The 13,047-nt window shown below is 39.6% G+C and overlaps 1 protein-coding gene across 6 annotated transcripts in view; it reads right to left on the bottom strand.

Annotated features, from left to right (window-relative positions):
• Positions 1-5,722, bottom strand: part of ADGRB3 (adhesion G protein-coupled receptor B3) — a 1,321,417-nt gene extending 1,315,695 nt beyond the window's left edge. For 3 of the 6 annotated variants that reach the window (XM_073675494.1, XM_073675496.1, XM_073675499.1), the window contains exons 1-2: positions 4,939-5,721; positions 1,599-2,370 (exon numbers count right to left, since the gene is read on the bottom strand). In XM_073675494.1, coding sequence (XP_073531595.1) covers positions 1,599-2,355 — 757 coding nt within the window. In that variant the 5' untranslated portion in view covers positions 2,356-2,370; positions 4,939-5,721. Of the gene's footprint in view, positions 1-1,598; positions 2,371-4,938 lie in introns of all 6 variants that reach the window. The other 3 variants (XM_073675497.1, XM_073675498.1, XM_073675500.1) reach the window with 2 other exon arrangements.
• Between the last annotated feature and the right edge of the window lie 7,325 nt (positions 5,723-13,047).

Raw genomic sequence — 13,047 nt, 5'->3', positions numbered from 1 at the left:
CTCAGTAATGAAAAGCATTCAATATATTCCTTTAAAAGTGCAGTTGATTAGTCTCATAGGATCAGATAGCTGTAGGTGATTATGTCTCCTCCTGTAGCTTTAAGGTTTTCATTATCTTCCATAGCAGTATGACAAATTCCGCCTGTATACAGATGTAGATAACTTAGTGATCAGTAAGATATTACAAATTCTGCATACAACCAAGGGTTAGTCTTGTCTTAAATCTTGGCTTTGTATGTAATGGTAGTCATTATGACTAAGAAATGTAGTTTTTCGAACTAGTTTGTAGCTTTATTTTGATAGATGAATGTTCAATCTATTTTTTGTCCATCAAGTTCTATACATTTGGTTACAACATACATATAGTTAAAGGCCCTGAATAAGGCCTTAATCTCGGCTTCTCTACATTCTATGTATTATTATTGGGACCAACCTTTCACCATATATGAAAACTTAATTATATGATGTTTCACTGCTGTTTTGTTGTAATGTGACAGCAGATATTTTGTGTAACCATAATACTATTGGTCGGATATTGTGTCTGATGGTGTGGGGAAATATTCTTCAATAAGAGAGAATATATAAAAAATGTTCTGCCAATATAGAGAATGCCAATGATAGAGAGCTATTGGTGGTTACATAGTCTGTCTAGATAAGGCTGAACGTAGTGTTGGGCGTTATACCTCCAACTGATTGGAAATTCGTCATCTCTGAATTACTATACGAAAATAAAAGTATTTACACCCCCTCCTATCAAAGACACGCTTTCCATATATTCATAGTATTATACACAGACAGTGGGGCATACACAGAAAATGGAGAATGCCCAAGATGCAGCTTTAGTGGCATCGCCAACTTGCTGGAGCTGTGCCAATGATCTATAATGGGGCGTATAAGATTAGTATATATGCAGCCATGGATTGATGGGTTATTATATCTGCAGCATGAAATCTTGCATTTAGGCCCCACATTTTACCCAACACCTCAGCAGATAACATAGATAACTGTCTAGTGACATGTCACAGATCAGTTTGGCAGTTAGGATGTTAAAGGTAGCAACATGGAGCAATCATTTCAAATGGACTGAAAAGATGTGAGGGCTTGCAGTGTGAAATCGCTGTACGTGGAACTCATTAATTACCTTATCTCTCTATGGATGTGAGCCATACTATTTTTGATGGCTCTGCTTTCCATGCAGACATTAGTATAAGAGCCATGCATGATTTTAGTACAGCACAAATCTCTGTAATAGGAAACTCATTTCAGATGTCTACATCCATTACAAATGATAAGATGTAAGCGCTGCTGCCATTCTCAGCTTCATAATATAGCCCCATTACCACTTCCATTGTAAAGGGCTAGTAATCTGATGTCAATACACTTATTTCCTACACATGGTTAATAAGGGGTCAAAAAGTTCCCCCTGCTCTTGGATTTCATTGCTTGCTATGTAGACCAAACTAATATTCATGTACATGGGAAAAAAAACAGAAAAGAAAAATCATTCTGTTTCTTGTGCACGGTAACCCATTGCTATAGAAAAAAATCGATGCATTTGACTGTGTATGGAATTTAAAGGGATAAAATTCAACACCTACCTTCTTTGGGTGGGCGTTTTGCTTCCTTTGACAGGTTGCAGACCTGTGTGGTTTGAAGTTCCTGTGTCAGGCAGCCCTCAGTCTGCTCATTCAGGGGCAATATCACATTGTTTAGAGATACCAAGGACTGATCATCTATCCCCCATTCTCCCAGATGCTGGGGACAGGTGCATTTTGTATACATAATTCCACAAAGCTCTGTTTTGCCATTTTCCAATTTTAAGCAGTTTTCCAACCAAGTGCACAGGACATGGCACCCAAACTGACTGGGGCTCACCTTATTCAATACCAGAAACTCCAAAAAGGATTTTTGGTCTTCATCATCCCTTCTGTGTAATCCATTGTAATCAAGAGGGTATATCCGACGTAGCTGAATAAAATTTTTATCATAGTGCAGAAAAACAAAGGCATTCTTTGTATCGCACAATTGCATTATGGAATTGTTGTTCCTCAAGAGATCCTGTATTTTCTCATAAGAGAAGTGATCAAACTGGTACGCCAAAAGTGAAAAGTTAGAGCAGCTGAAGTCCTTTTTGGAAAATTTCAGGTAGATGCTATATTTGGTCGGATCTGGGTTTTCCAACGTCCAGGTGCAGTTGGTAAAGTTTTTGGGAAACATCTCGCTTATTGAATACGATCCATAAATGACTCCTTTTACTAATGTTGAACACCAGAAGTCTTGGGCAGCGTTATATCCAAACATAACCAGTAGATAGGTGGAAAATATATAAATCAACAAATTTCGAACAGCCTTCATCCTATGTCATTTGGCCTGTGGAAAACAAAATAAAATCAAAATGCAAGTAGAATTCTGCAAGCATTTGAAAATAGGGCTCCTGACAATATTCTAGACAGCTGTTTTCAAGACTCAAGCTAGCTTAAAAATAAACCTTTTGAAAAAGAAGGGGCGAGTATATATATATTTTTTTATTTTCCAAGCATGGGATTGATTTAATCGTGTGCAAACAGTGCCACCATGTGGATGTTCGGTCTACGCTGCTTTAGAAATCTAAAATAATATTTCATAAACATTACTTTGTTAACAATAAGGTTATATTTCTGTGAATTATCAATGCACAGTATTTAGGACAGCACCATCAATTAATGAATACGGTAATGCCATAGGACATTGCATGCACGATGAATTGACCACCATAAGGGAATCTACATCCATTTTTCCTGAAATTATTGTCATGGATAGATTTTCTAAGCAAGTGATCTCGTTACCCTAAATTTATAACTGTGTTTACTATGGTGAAATGGAAAGATGGATTTATAAGAAGAATCATATCAAAATTAGCCTTTTCCTTTTTTGTATTTTATGCCATTGATATCAATAGTTTGCAATGCTATGTAAGAAACAGGTTCTCTTATTGCCAAGGTGTTAATAAAGCACATAGTAGCAAATTTACACTGATGGCTGTCTGCATGTAAGACCTCTTAAGATCCATCTTTACAAATGAACCCAGAAATGCAATGTGAAATGACATAAGCTCTTTGGGAAACAAAATACTTGTGTGAATTAATTGCTCTGCATGGAGCAAATGCTAATGAGAGTACTGTTTAACACCCAAAAGTAGTGCACTTAGGTGGAAATCAAGCAGTTAATTACCCCTGAACATATTGTCTGCCATAGCTTTATGGGATTTTGCAGATGTGCTCTTCCAAAGTCAAAGCCATGCTGCATTCATTCCCTCCAATAAAACTACATACAAATTATTCACATTGCTTTCTGGTCTTTTGACTGACCCAAGATACACATTGACTGTCATAGTGTTAACTCTTCATGTCAAGACACGAAATTAGCAAAAAAACAAAAAAATATCATGCACATGCAAACACAGACAAGTTTATTTGAGGATGGACCCCCTAAGCTTAACCCTTCAGATGCCAGCCTACAGAAAAACTGCAAAGTTGAATGTGTTAGTGTGCCAGTTAGCTTCAGCACCACACAGGAAAGAGACGTCTATGTGTTGAGTTTTATCCTGTCTCTGCCTATGTCATCAGATGAAAATGCATGAGAACTGTCCATTATCCATCCATGGGGTATGTAGAGATGAAAAAGGGGGCTTTACAGTGACTCATTTGGTACAGAGTGATCAAATAACTAATTCGTTTTAACCACAAATGAAGATGAAAAATATCCTTACATTAATGTCTAGGACTTCCAAATGCTAGAACAGCTGCCTATCAGCCGTACAAAGAGCAGCCGATTTCCATAGGAACGAAGAGCGTTTCTCTTCCGCCAGGAACATAAATTTAATCTGTATTTCACATTAGTTGTGATGGCATCATTAAATCGAGGATTTCGGGAAGTATGTATGAAATGGCAGAAAACAACAGATCCCTTGTATTTTCCCTCTTGCAGGCAATGCAGTTCTGCGCAGTGTCATTCAGGATAGTGTAGGCGTTGAGTGCCAACGTGACAATATCTACATGCTGTAATCAGTCACCAAATCTCTTAAATATTCTGTAAATGCAGAATAGCCAAGATATGATGCACTTAATAGTGCTCTTTGCTTTGTATATTGACTTGTTCATGCCATGCATGCCAAAGGGGATGCTAGTTACAGACATGGCAATCATGAAAGGTTTATAAGTGTTTCCTTATAGAACCATTCCCTTGGGTTTCAAACTATCTAAAGATATTTAATTATCCTCAAAGGATCAAAAGAGCCAAGTTAAGCTGATCTAGCCACCCGCCTCTTTTCTTTAAACATGAACGTCTGTCTCCCTGGAACACAGAGCATCTCCCATTTTGTCATTAATAGTTCATCTACAGAAAACAAACAGGCATTTTAGTTTGGATATTCCCCAAACAGATTTTTTTTCAAGTGTCACTTTGTAACTGAATCATAGACGGCGCCATGCTTCTGCTGCCACATTTGTAAGTGTAGGACTAGAGTACATTTCCCTTAACTTCGCATTGACCTTATAATTCTAGATGGGTTTATTCTAGTTGATAAGAGGGGTTAAAATGATGGAATGAGGATGGGGAACTCAGTTCTTCAGACTTGTGAATTGGGTTCTTTCGCCATTGGGTAATTAGATAAAGAAGAACATTTTAAGATTTGCTCTTCTCTAATTATGATACATAGGCTATACTCTCACAACAGACACCACACTTAATAGGATTCTTCCAGCATAGATACGTATATTCCAGCATCTACAGTTGGGGATTTTCGAGAGACTCAACCAACTTTTAAACTATAGATGGTAATGTGAGGCATACATAAAATTTGGAGGTCTAGGCATATCTAATGTCTGAAATTCATAGTTATTAGACTCAATCCTTTTAAGACATGACTAGGAAAAAAAAAAAACATACAAGGAACCTTACCTTCCAATCCAAATCTGTGGCTATCTCTGCAGGACACTATCACAGGCACACGTTCCAAAAGCTATGAAGGAAATCCTTCTTTTTGTTGGAATCCCTGACTCCCATCTTGGTCACGATTAAATCAGAATAGGAACCTCACCATAGAAATAGCAATCAAATCCCTTGGTGTATTATAGCAATGCCATACAAATAAGCCCTTATCCAAATCGTGAAGATTTAAGGGAAGTAACGCAATGATGGAGCTTTGATTGAAGGATGAGTGAAAAGAAAGTCCAGCATGACAATCCAGGGATCAGGCGGCTAGAGGAATACTGTAGCTATCGGATGGTAATGATCAGTAGAGAGAGGAGGCTGGTGCTGATGATTTGGTTATTCTTTCGCCTTTTTCCCTCCCACTGAGGTAGAAAAAATCCTTAGCTGATGCTGAAGAAATCTGTTTAAATGTTGAGATTACAGAGGACAAGAGGGAGAGGAATGAGAGGCACAGGAGCTGTACGCCTCTGTGTATGCGTGAGAGAGTGTGCATGTGTGTCAGGCTCATTTAATGGTCTGATGTTGGCGGCTGGAGTAAGGGGCTTGTTTTAATCATTTGTCTTCTTATTTTTTCTATTTCCTTCAAAGTATTGATGATCGGCTAGCTAGCTACTACAATAATCCTTGTGTGCTGAGGGAGGGAGCTCCTTGAATGCAGCGAGGAGAAGCAATGCAGGGGGGGGAGAGAGAAAGAGAGACAGACACTGGAGCAGTGTGAGTGTGTCAGTTTCAGTATGGGACTGCAAATACATGTCACGGAGCTGCTCAAACCAGGCACGTCCCAAAAACGTTATTCCCTCAGTCTGGGAGTTTTTCTACCTTCATTTTCCTCCAGTGCGCCGACTGTTAAGAGCAGCTTGGGGAAAAAGGGACATGGAGAGCACACAGATTGAGATCATAGCTCTTAACCATTTAATTCCCCTGAGCTGAAGAGTGCAGCACAAAGTGGATGTAAGGGTAGGGGATTCGATTCATTGAAATCCTTTGGAGGAATGATTTATTGAAGACTTGCACTTTGAATCACTACAAACATCCAGAATGTCTATTAGTGACCGATATCATTGAAGATTGAATCAGGGAGGAGCTGAAAGATCTCAAAATAGTTAGCCAAGGATATACATGCTATGCATAAAGATGAGGGGACCTATAAAAAAATTCTCCCATGCATTGTTTCTCCAAGATGCAAATCAGGTTTCCAGCTCTAAATATACATAAAATGAGAATGGGTTTAAGAAAAAAACAGAAGAATCTCTCAGGATAAATATTAATACTGCAACAGGAACTGCAACCACCCCAAGAGTTGTCAGTGTGATCCCTGCTGCAGATTAATTGATACAGGGCTATGATGTAAACACTTATCAGCCTTCACACCACTGTTTGTCTGCATGGGAAACAATAGCAATTTTCTCAGTAAGGCTACAATTATCATTCCGTTTGTTCTTGCTTTGTTTAGGTGGAGAGCACGGCTGAGAGATTGTACTATGAAATGATGCACTGTGCAGAAAAGCTGGCTGGAATAGCAGCCTTAACTCCCTGTGTGCTGGGGAACGGCTTCAGTTTCTTAACAATGCAGGGCATCCTCTGTGCAATCATGCGTTTGATTTGATTGTTTTACTTTACCCTGCTTTGTATTCTCTATGGATATTTGAATGGCTGGCTACCTTTTAAACTGTGAGTTAAAGCATGCCTCATAGGACGAGATGGAATCCCTGTTGGAAACGTTCTTCTCTTCTATTTGTAAATTGCAATTGGCTCAATGCATTTAATGGGGAAGAGTTGCAACCAAGTGCTGTTCTGTGCATTAATTTAATAGATACAGGAGAATAAAGTGCATGAGTGCTCTGCTTTTGCCTCTTCTTATTCTCTGCTCTGTAGTGACCCGGGCACCTCCCTGGACAATATTGCCTGGCTTGAGGGTAATGGATAGATTCGATCAAATCCAGGGTCACAACCTGGTTAATAATAAAAATAATTCCTTTCATAGCACACTCAGTATTCATTCTACAGGCTGCTTCCTGATGCAGAGGGAAAAGGGTCATGTTCCAGTTTACTTGAAACTGACTGTAGACTGAAACCATTGCATCAAATTCAATGTCCGCGTGTCAAGTGTAACATTATTTATGTCCTCCAAACTCTAAATCTTTATCACCAATTATAAAGCTGTAGCGATGTTTAATTACTGTGACAATAATTACCTAGGGTCTTCACCTCTGCAGGACATTGATCCCATAGGAAATATTGAATTTAACAACTATGCATTTTTTATTTTAAGACAAATATCACACTATTTTGAATACAAATGTAAAATATTGCATAGGAAAAAATCTGAGCAGTATAAGTAGTCCTGATCCTATCCTTCATTACACTCCTCTACAGCCCAAACATGTCCCTGTCAAGTATGTATTTCTGCCATGCACAAGGTTTTTTACATAATTTAAGGTGATGTACATAGGAAATGTATTTACACTTCATATATTAAAGGATTCAACAGATTAGAAAGTACCTGTGTGATATAAGCATTTCATTTCCTACCGCTTCTAGCAGGGAGACACAATTTATCCACGATTTCAGAAATTCGAGCCTTTGGTGCTACATCTATTTGAAGGGCTATAGGCCTGAATGATTATATACAGAAGGGCAATGCCAATCTTGAAAATAAGGCCATGTTCTTCCAATATGTGGCCATAGAGAACTTACACAGCAATGCAGAGTATAGTTCATTGCTATTAACACAACAGAGATTCATTCTGTATTCTCTTCATTTTATTGCATCACAGTATAATAAAAGTATATCAATCAATAATAAAATGTAATGAAAAAAGAAAGCATCTTGTAATTTTGAATATGAATTGGAAATATTGTCGTCAGAAGAATGATTTAAAGGGGGTATATTATTACCAACAATCCCTTTAATAGAAGAGCTGTCTTTTCTGGTTCTCAAGACCCTCAGCAAACAGTTTATTTGGTAGGATGCCGTCATTTTCCCATTAATGGGGCAATCCTGAGAACCACACGATCTTGACTATTAAAAGGTAGTGAAATGGGTTATTCAATTTTAGAAAAAACTTGGTCCTCGGATGCAGTGTGTTGTGAAAAAAACAAGTGTGGTTTGCTCACCATCCCCGGGTCCACTGTTAAATCTCAGCCAATGCCACTGTTGTTCGCTGTTGGTTGTGGTACTGATGTTAACTATACGATTGCCAATCAGTGAGCTCAGTGGCTCTGAGTAGGATGTTCTGTCTACATGAGCAGATCTGCTGAGTGCCACAACCAATGCTGGACATCAAAACAATTAGGCAAAGCGCAGTTCATTCTTTATAACAAATTGCCCCCAGGGACCAAGATTTTCTGATATGGTGCAATCCGTTTAAGGCCATGGCCCCACTATCAGTATTTGGTCAGTATTCGGTCAGTATTTTTTCTCAGGAGTGGGAACCAAAACCAGGAGTAGGTGATACATGCATAATTGGTGCACTTGTTTCTATTATACAGTACAGACCAAAAGTTTGGACACACCTTCTCATTTAAAGATTTTTAGGTATTTTCATGACTATGAAAATTGTACATTCACACTGAAGGCATCAAAACTATGAATTAATACATGTGGAATTATATACTTAACAAAAAAGTGTGAAACAACTGAAAATATGTCTTATATTCTAGGTTCTTCAAAGTAGCCACCTTTTGCTTTGATGACTGCTTTGCACACTCTTGGCATTCTCTTGATGAGCTTCAAGAGGTAGTTACCGGAAATGGTTTTCACTTCACTGGTGTGCCCTGTCAGGTTTAATAAGTGGGATTTCTTGCCTTAAAAATGGGGTTGGGACCATCAGTTGTGTTGTGCAGAAGTCAGGTGGATACACAGCTGTAGTCCTACTGAATAGACTGTTAGAATTTGTATTATGGCAAGAAAAAAGCAGCTAAGTAAAGAAAAACGAGTGGCCATCATTACTTTAAGAAATGAAGGTCAGTCAGTGCGAAAAATTGGGAAAACTTTGAAAGTTTCCCCAAGTGCAGTAGCAAAAACCATCAAGCACTACAAAGAAACTGGTTCACATGAGGACCACCCCAGGAAAGGAAGACCAAGAGTCACCTCTGCTTATGAGGATAAGTTTATCCGAGTCACCAGCCTCAGAAATCACAGGTTAACAGCAGCTCAGATAAGAGACCAGGTCAATGCCACACAGAGTTCTAACAGCAGACACATCTCTTCAACAACTGTTAAGAGGAGACTTTGTGCAGCAGGCCTTCATGGTAAAATAGCTGCTAGGAAACCACTGCTAAGGACAGGCAACAAGCAGAAGAGACTTGTTTGGGCTAAAGAACACAAGAAATGGACATTAGACCAGTGGAAATCTGTGCTTTGGTCTGATGAGTCCAAATTTGAGATCTTTGGTTCCAACCACCATGTCTTTGTGCGACGCAGAAAAGGGGAACGGATGGACTCTACATTCCTGGTTCCCACCGTGAAGCATGGAGGAGGAGGTGTGATGGTGTGGGGGTGCTTTGCTGGTGACACTGTTGGGGATTTATTCAAAATTGATGGCATACTGAACTAGCATAGCTACCACAACATCTTGCAGCGGCATGCTATTCCATCCAGTTTGCATTTAGTTGGACCATCATTTATTTTTCAACAGGACAATGACCCCAAACACACCTCCAGGCTGTGTATGGGCTATTTGACCAAGAAGGAGAGCGATGGGGTGCTACGCCAGATGACCTGGCCTCCACAGTCACCAGACCTGAACCCAATCGAGATGGTTTGGGGTGAGCTGGACCGCAGAGTGAAGGCAAAAGGGCCAACAAGTGCTAAGAATTTCTGGGAACTCCTTCAAGATTGTTGGAAGACCATTTCCGGTGACTACCTCTTGAAGCTCATCAAGAGAATGCCAAGAATGTGCAAAGCAGTCATCAAAGCAAAAGTGGCTACTTTAAGAACCTATAATATAAGACATATTTTCAGTTGTTTCACACTTTTTTGTTAAGTATATAATTCCACATGTGTTAATTCATAGTTTTGATGCCTTCAGTGTGAATGTACAATTTTCATAGTCATGAAAATACAGAAAAATCTTTAAATGAGAAGGTGTGTCCAAACTTTTGGTCTGTACTGTACCTTTTCTCTGGTTGTTCCTCATCTGGTTTTGGCTCCCACTCCTGAGAAAAAATACTGAACGAATACTGACCAAATACTGATAGTGGGGCTGTGGCCTAAGTACCTGGCTTCTGCTCAAAATATTACTGCACAGTGACTCTCCGAGCCATCTACTGTGCAATAGATCACAATTCACCCAGTTTAATGGAAGAAGCTTTGTACAGCATAACTATTCTGCGGGACAAATACATATGGAGGTGTTACTTTTGGGACATTCAATTTTATTTTTATCATATGTCATAACATTTTTTAATTACACATTTTCACTTTTAGATTTTGATCCGGTGGCAAAATTGAAAATTCAATAATGACACTAGCTTATCGCTCAAGCTGTGAGTATCCTTCTCTCTTTTTCCTAACAATTTTGGAAATAGAGCCCACTGACTTTATACATTTGGAGATGAATCTGTTGGCTACAAGGGACCGTGTAACATATAATACTGTAGATGGTGGTACAGTGGGTACGGAAAGTATTCAGACCCCTTTAAATTGTTCACTCTTTGTTTCATTGCAGCTATTTGGTAAATTCTAAAAAGTTCATTTTTTTTCTCATTAAAGTACACTCTGCACCCCATCTTGACTGAAAAAAAAACAGAAATGTAGAAATTTTTGCAAATTTATTAAAAAAGCAAAACTGAAATATCACATGGTCATAAGTATTCAGACCCTTTGCTCAGACACTCATATTTAAGTCACATGCTGTCCATTTCCTTGTGATCCTCCTTGAGATGGTTCTACTCCTTCATTGGAGTCCAGCTGTGTTTAATTAAACTGATAGGACTTGATTTGGAAAGGCACACACGTGTCTATATAAGACCTCACAGCTCACAGTGCATGTCATACCAAATGAGAATCATGAGCTCAAAGGAACTGCCCAAGGAGCTCAGAGACAGAATTGTGGCAAGGTACAGATCTGGCCAAGGTTAAAAAAGATTTTCTGCAGTACTCAAGGTTCCTATGAGCACAGTGGCCTCCATAATCCTTAAATGGAAGAAGTTTGGCACCACCAGAAGTCTTCCTAGACCTGGCAATCCAGCCAAACTGAGCAATCATGGGAGAAGAGCCTTGGTGAGAGAGGTAAAGAAGAACCCAAGATCACTGTGGCTGAGCACCAGAGATGCAGTAGGGAGAAGGGAGAAAGTTCCTCAAAGTCAACTATCACTGCAGCCCTCCACCTGTCGGGCCTTTATAGCAGAGTGGACCGACGGAAGCATCTCCTCAGTGGCAGACATATGAAAGCCCGTATACAGTTTGCTCAAAAACACATGAAGGACTCCCAGACTATGAGAAATAAGATTCTCTGGTCTGATGAGATGAAGATAGAACTTTTTGGTGATAATTCTAAGTGGTATGTGTGGAGAAAACCAGGCACTGCTCATCACCTGCCCAATACAATCCCAACAGTGAAACATGCTGGAGGCAGCATCATGCTATGGGGGTGTTTTTCAGCTGCAGGGACAGGACGACTGGTTACAATTGAAGGAAACATGAATGCAGCCAAGTACAGAGATATCCCGGATGAAAACCTCTTCCAGGGTGCTCTGGACCTCAGACTTGGCCGAAGGTCCACCTTCCAACAAGACAATGACCCTAACCACACTGCTAAAATAACAAAGGAGTCGCTGCAGAACAACTCTGTGACCATTCTTGACTGGCCCGGCCAGAGCCCTGACCTAAACCCAATTGAGCATCTCTGGAGAAAATGGCGGTCCACCAAAGTTCACCATCCAACCTGACAGAACTGGAGAGCATCTGCAAGGAAGAATGGCAGAGGATCCCCAAATCCAGATGTGAAAATCTTGTTGCTTCATTCCCAAGAAGACTCATGGCTGTACTAGCTCAAAAGGGTGCATCTACTGAATACTGAGCAAAGGGTCTGAATACTTATGACCATGTGATATTTCAGTTTTTCTTTTTTAATAAATTTGTAAAAATTTCTGTATTTCTTTTTTTTTTCAGTCAAGATGGGATGCAGAGTGTACATTAATGAGAAAAAAAATGAACTTTTTAGAATTTACCAACTGGCTGCAATGAAACAAAGAGTGACGAATTTAAAGGGATCTAAATACTTTCCATACCCACTGTATGTCACAGATAATTTAAGAATTGATATGGCTGGACTATGTTACTTAATGGAAGAAGTACAAATTCATTCACTCATTAAAGCGATTATCCACTTGTTTTTGATAATAGAGCCCTTGTGAAGCACAGATTTCCTAGGCTCAAATAGCTGAAGGAGGAGCATGTGACAAGACTTTCTCATTAGCTTCAGCCATTTAAAAACCACTGTACATGGTAAAGCTGATTTTTTAATTGAAGGAGGATTGGTTACATGCCTCTGCATCAACTGCTATTTTGAGAACAGTTGAACTGTGCAGCCTATGAGGAAGTTTACACTAATTTAAGGGTATGACAGAGACTGTTCCTGCCCCTGAAGACAACAATTGTGTAGTGTAAATACTGTCATGCATTTGTATTGTGTTTTATGGCGACATGTGAAATTTTATATGTATAGTGTTATAAGTACTGATGCTGCTGTGTGGGTGCTGCAAAGAGAATGCCTAAGGTAACTCTGGTACACTCAGGTATAGGGAAAGTATAAGATATAGTTTAGAGTTTATGACATAAAGCAAATTAGAGTGTGATTGTCACGCAGGGTGTGGGAAAGACTAAGTGCAACACAAAGGGAAGAGGGAAAGAGAGCCCAGACTCTAGGGAAAGGGGGCGTGGAGACCTCCTATTCTGATCTAGTGTCACCCTGTCTCCACTAACGTCCCTATATTGGTTCTTCACCAATTGCCGCATGCGTACCTTGCCCTGTCTTTCCCTGGCCTTAGGCTCAGCCTAGGGAAGGGAGGGGATGAGCACTAGTCGATTCCCACCAAACACTAAAGACAGCAAGGAGGGACAAACAAGGG

This window comes from Phyllobates terribilis, unplaced genomic scaffold (genome assembly GCF_046119375.1).
Source record: "Phyllobates terribilis strain yellow unplaced genomic scaffold, ASM4611937v1 Scaffold_3__8_contigs__length_932513732, whole genome shotgun sequence".
Classification (NCBI taxonomy): domain Eukaryota; kingdom Metazoa; phylum Chordata; class Amphibia; order Anura; family Dendrobatidae; genus Phyllobates; species Phyllobates terribilis.
Note: the sequence above shows the minus strand (reverse complement) of the source record. Positions and strands in the feature narration are given on the sequence as shown.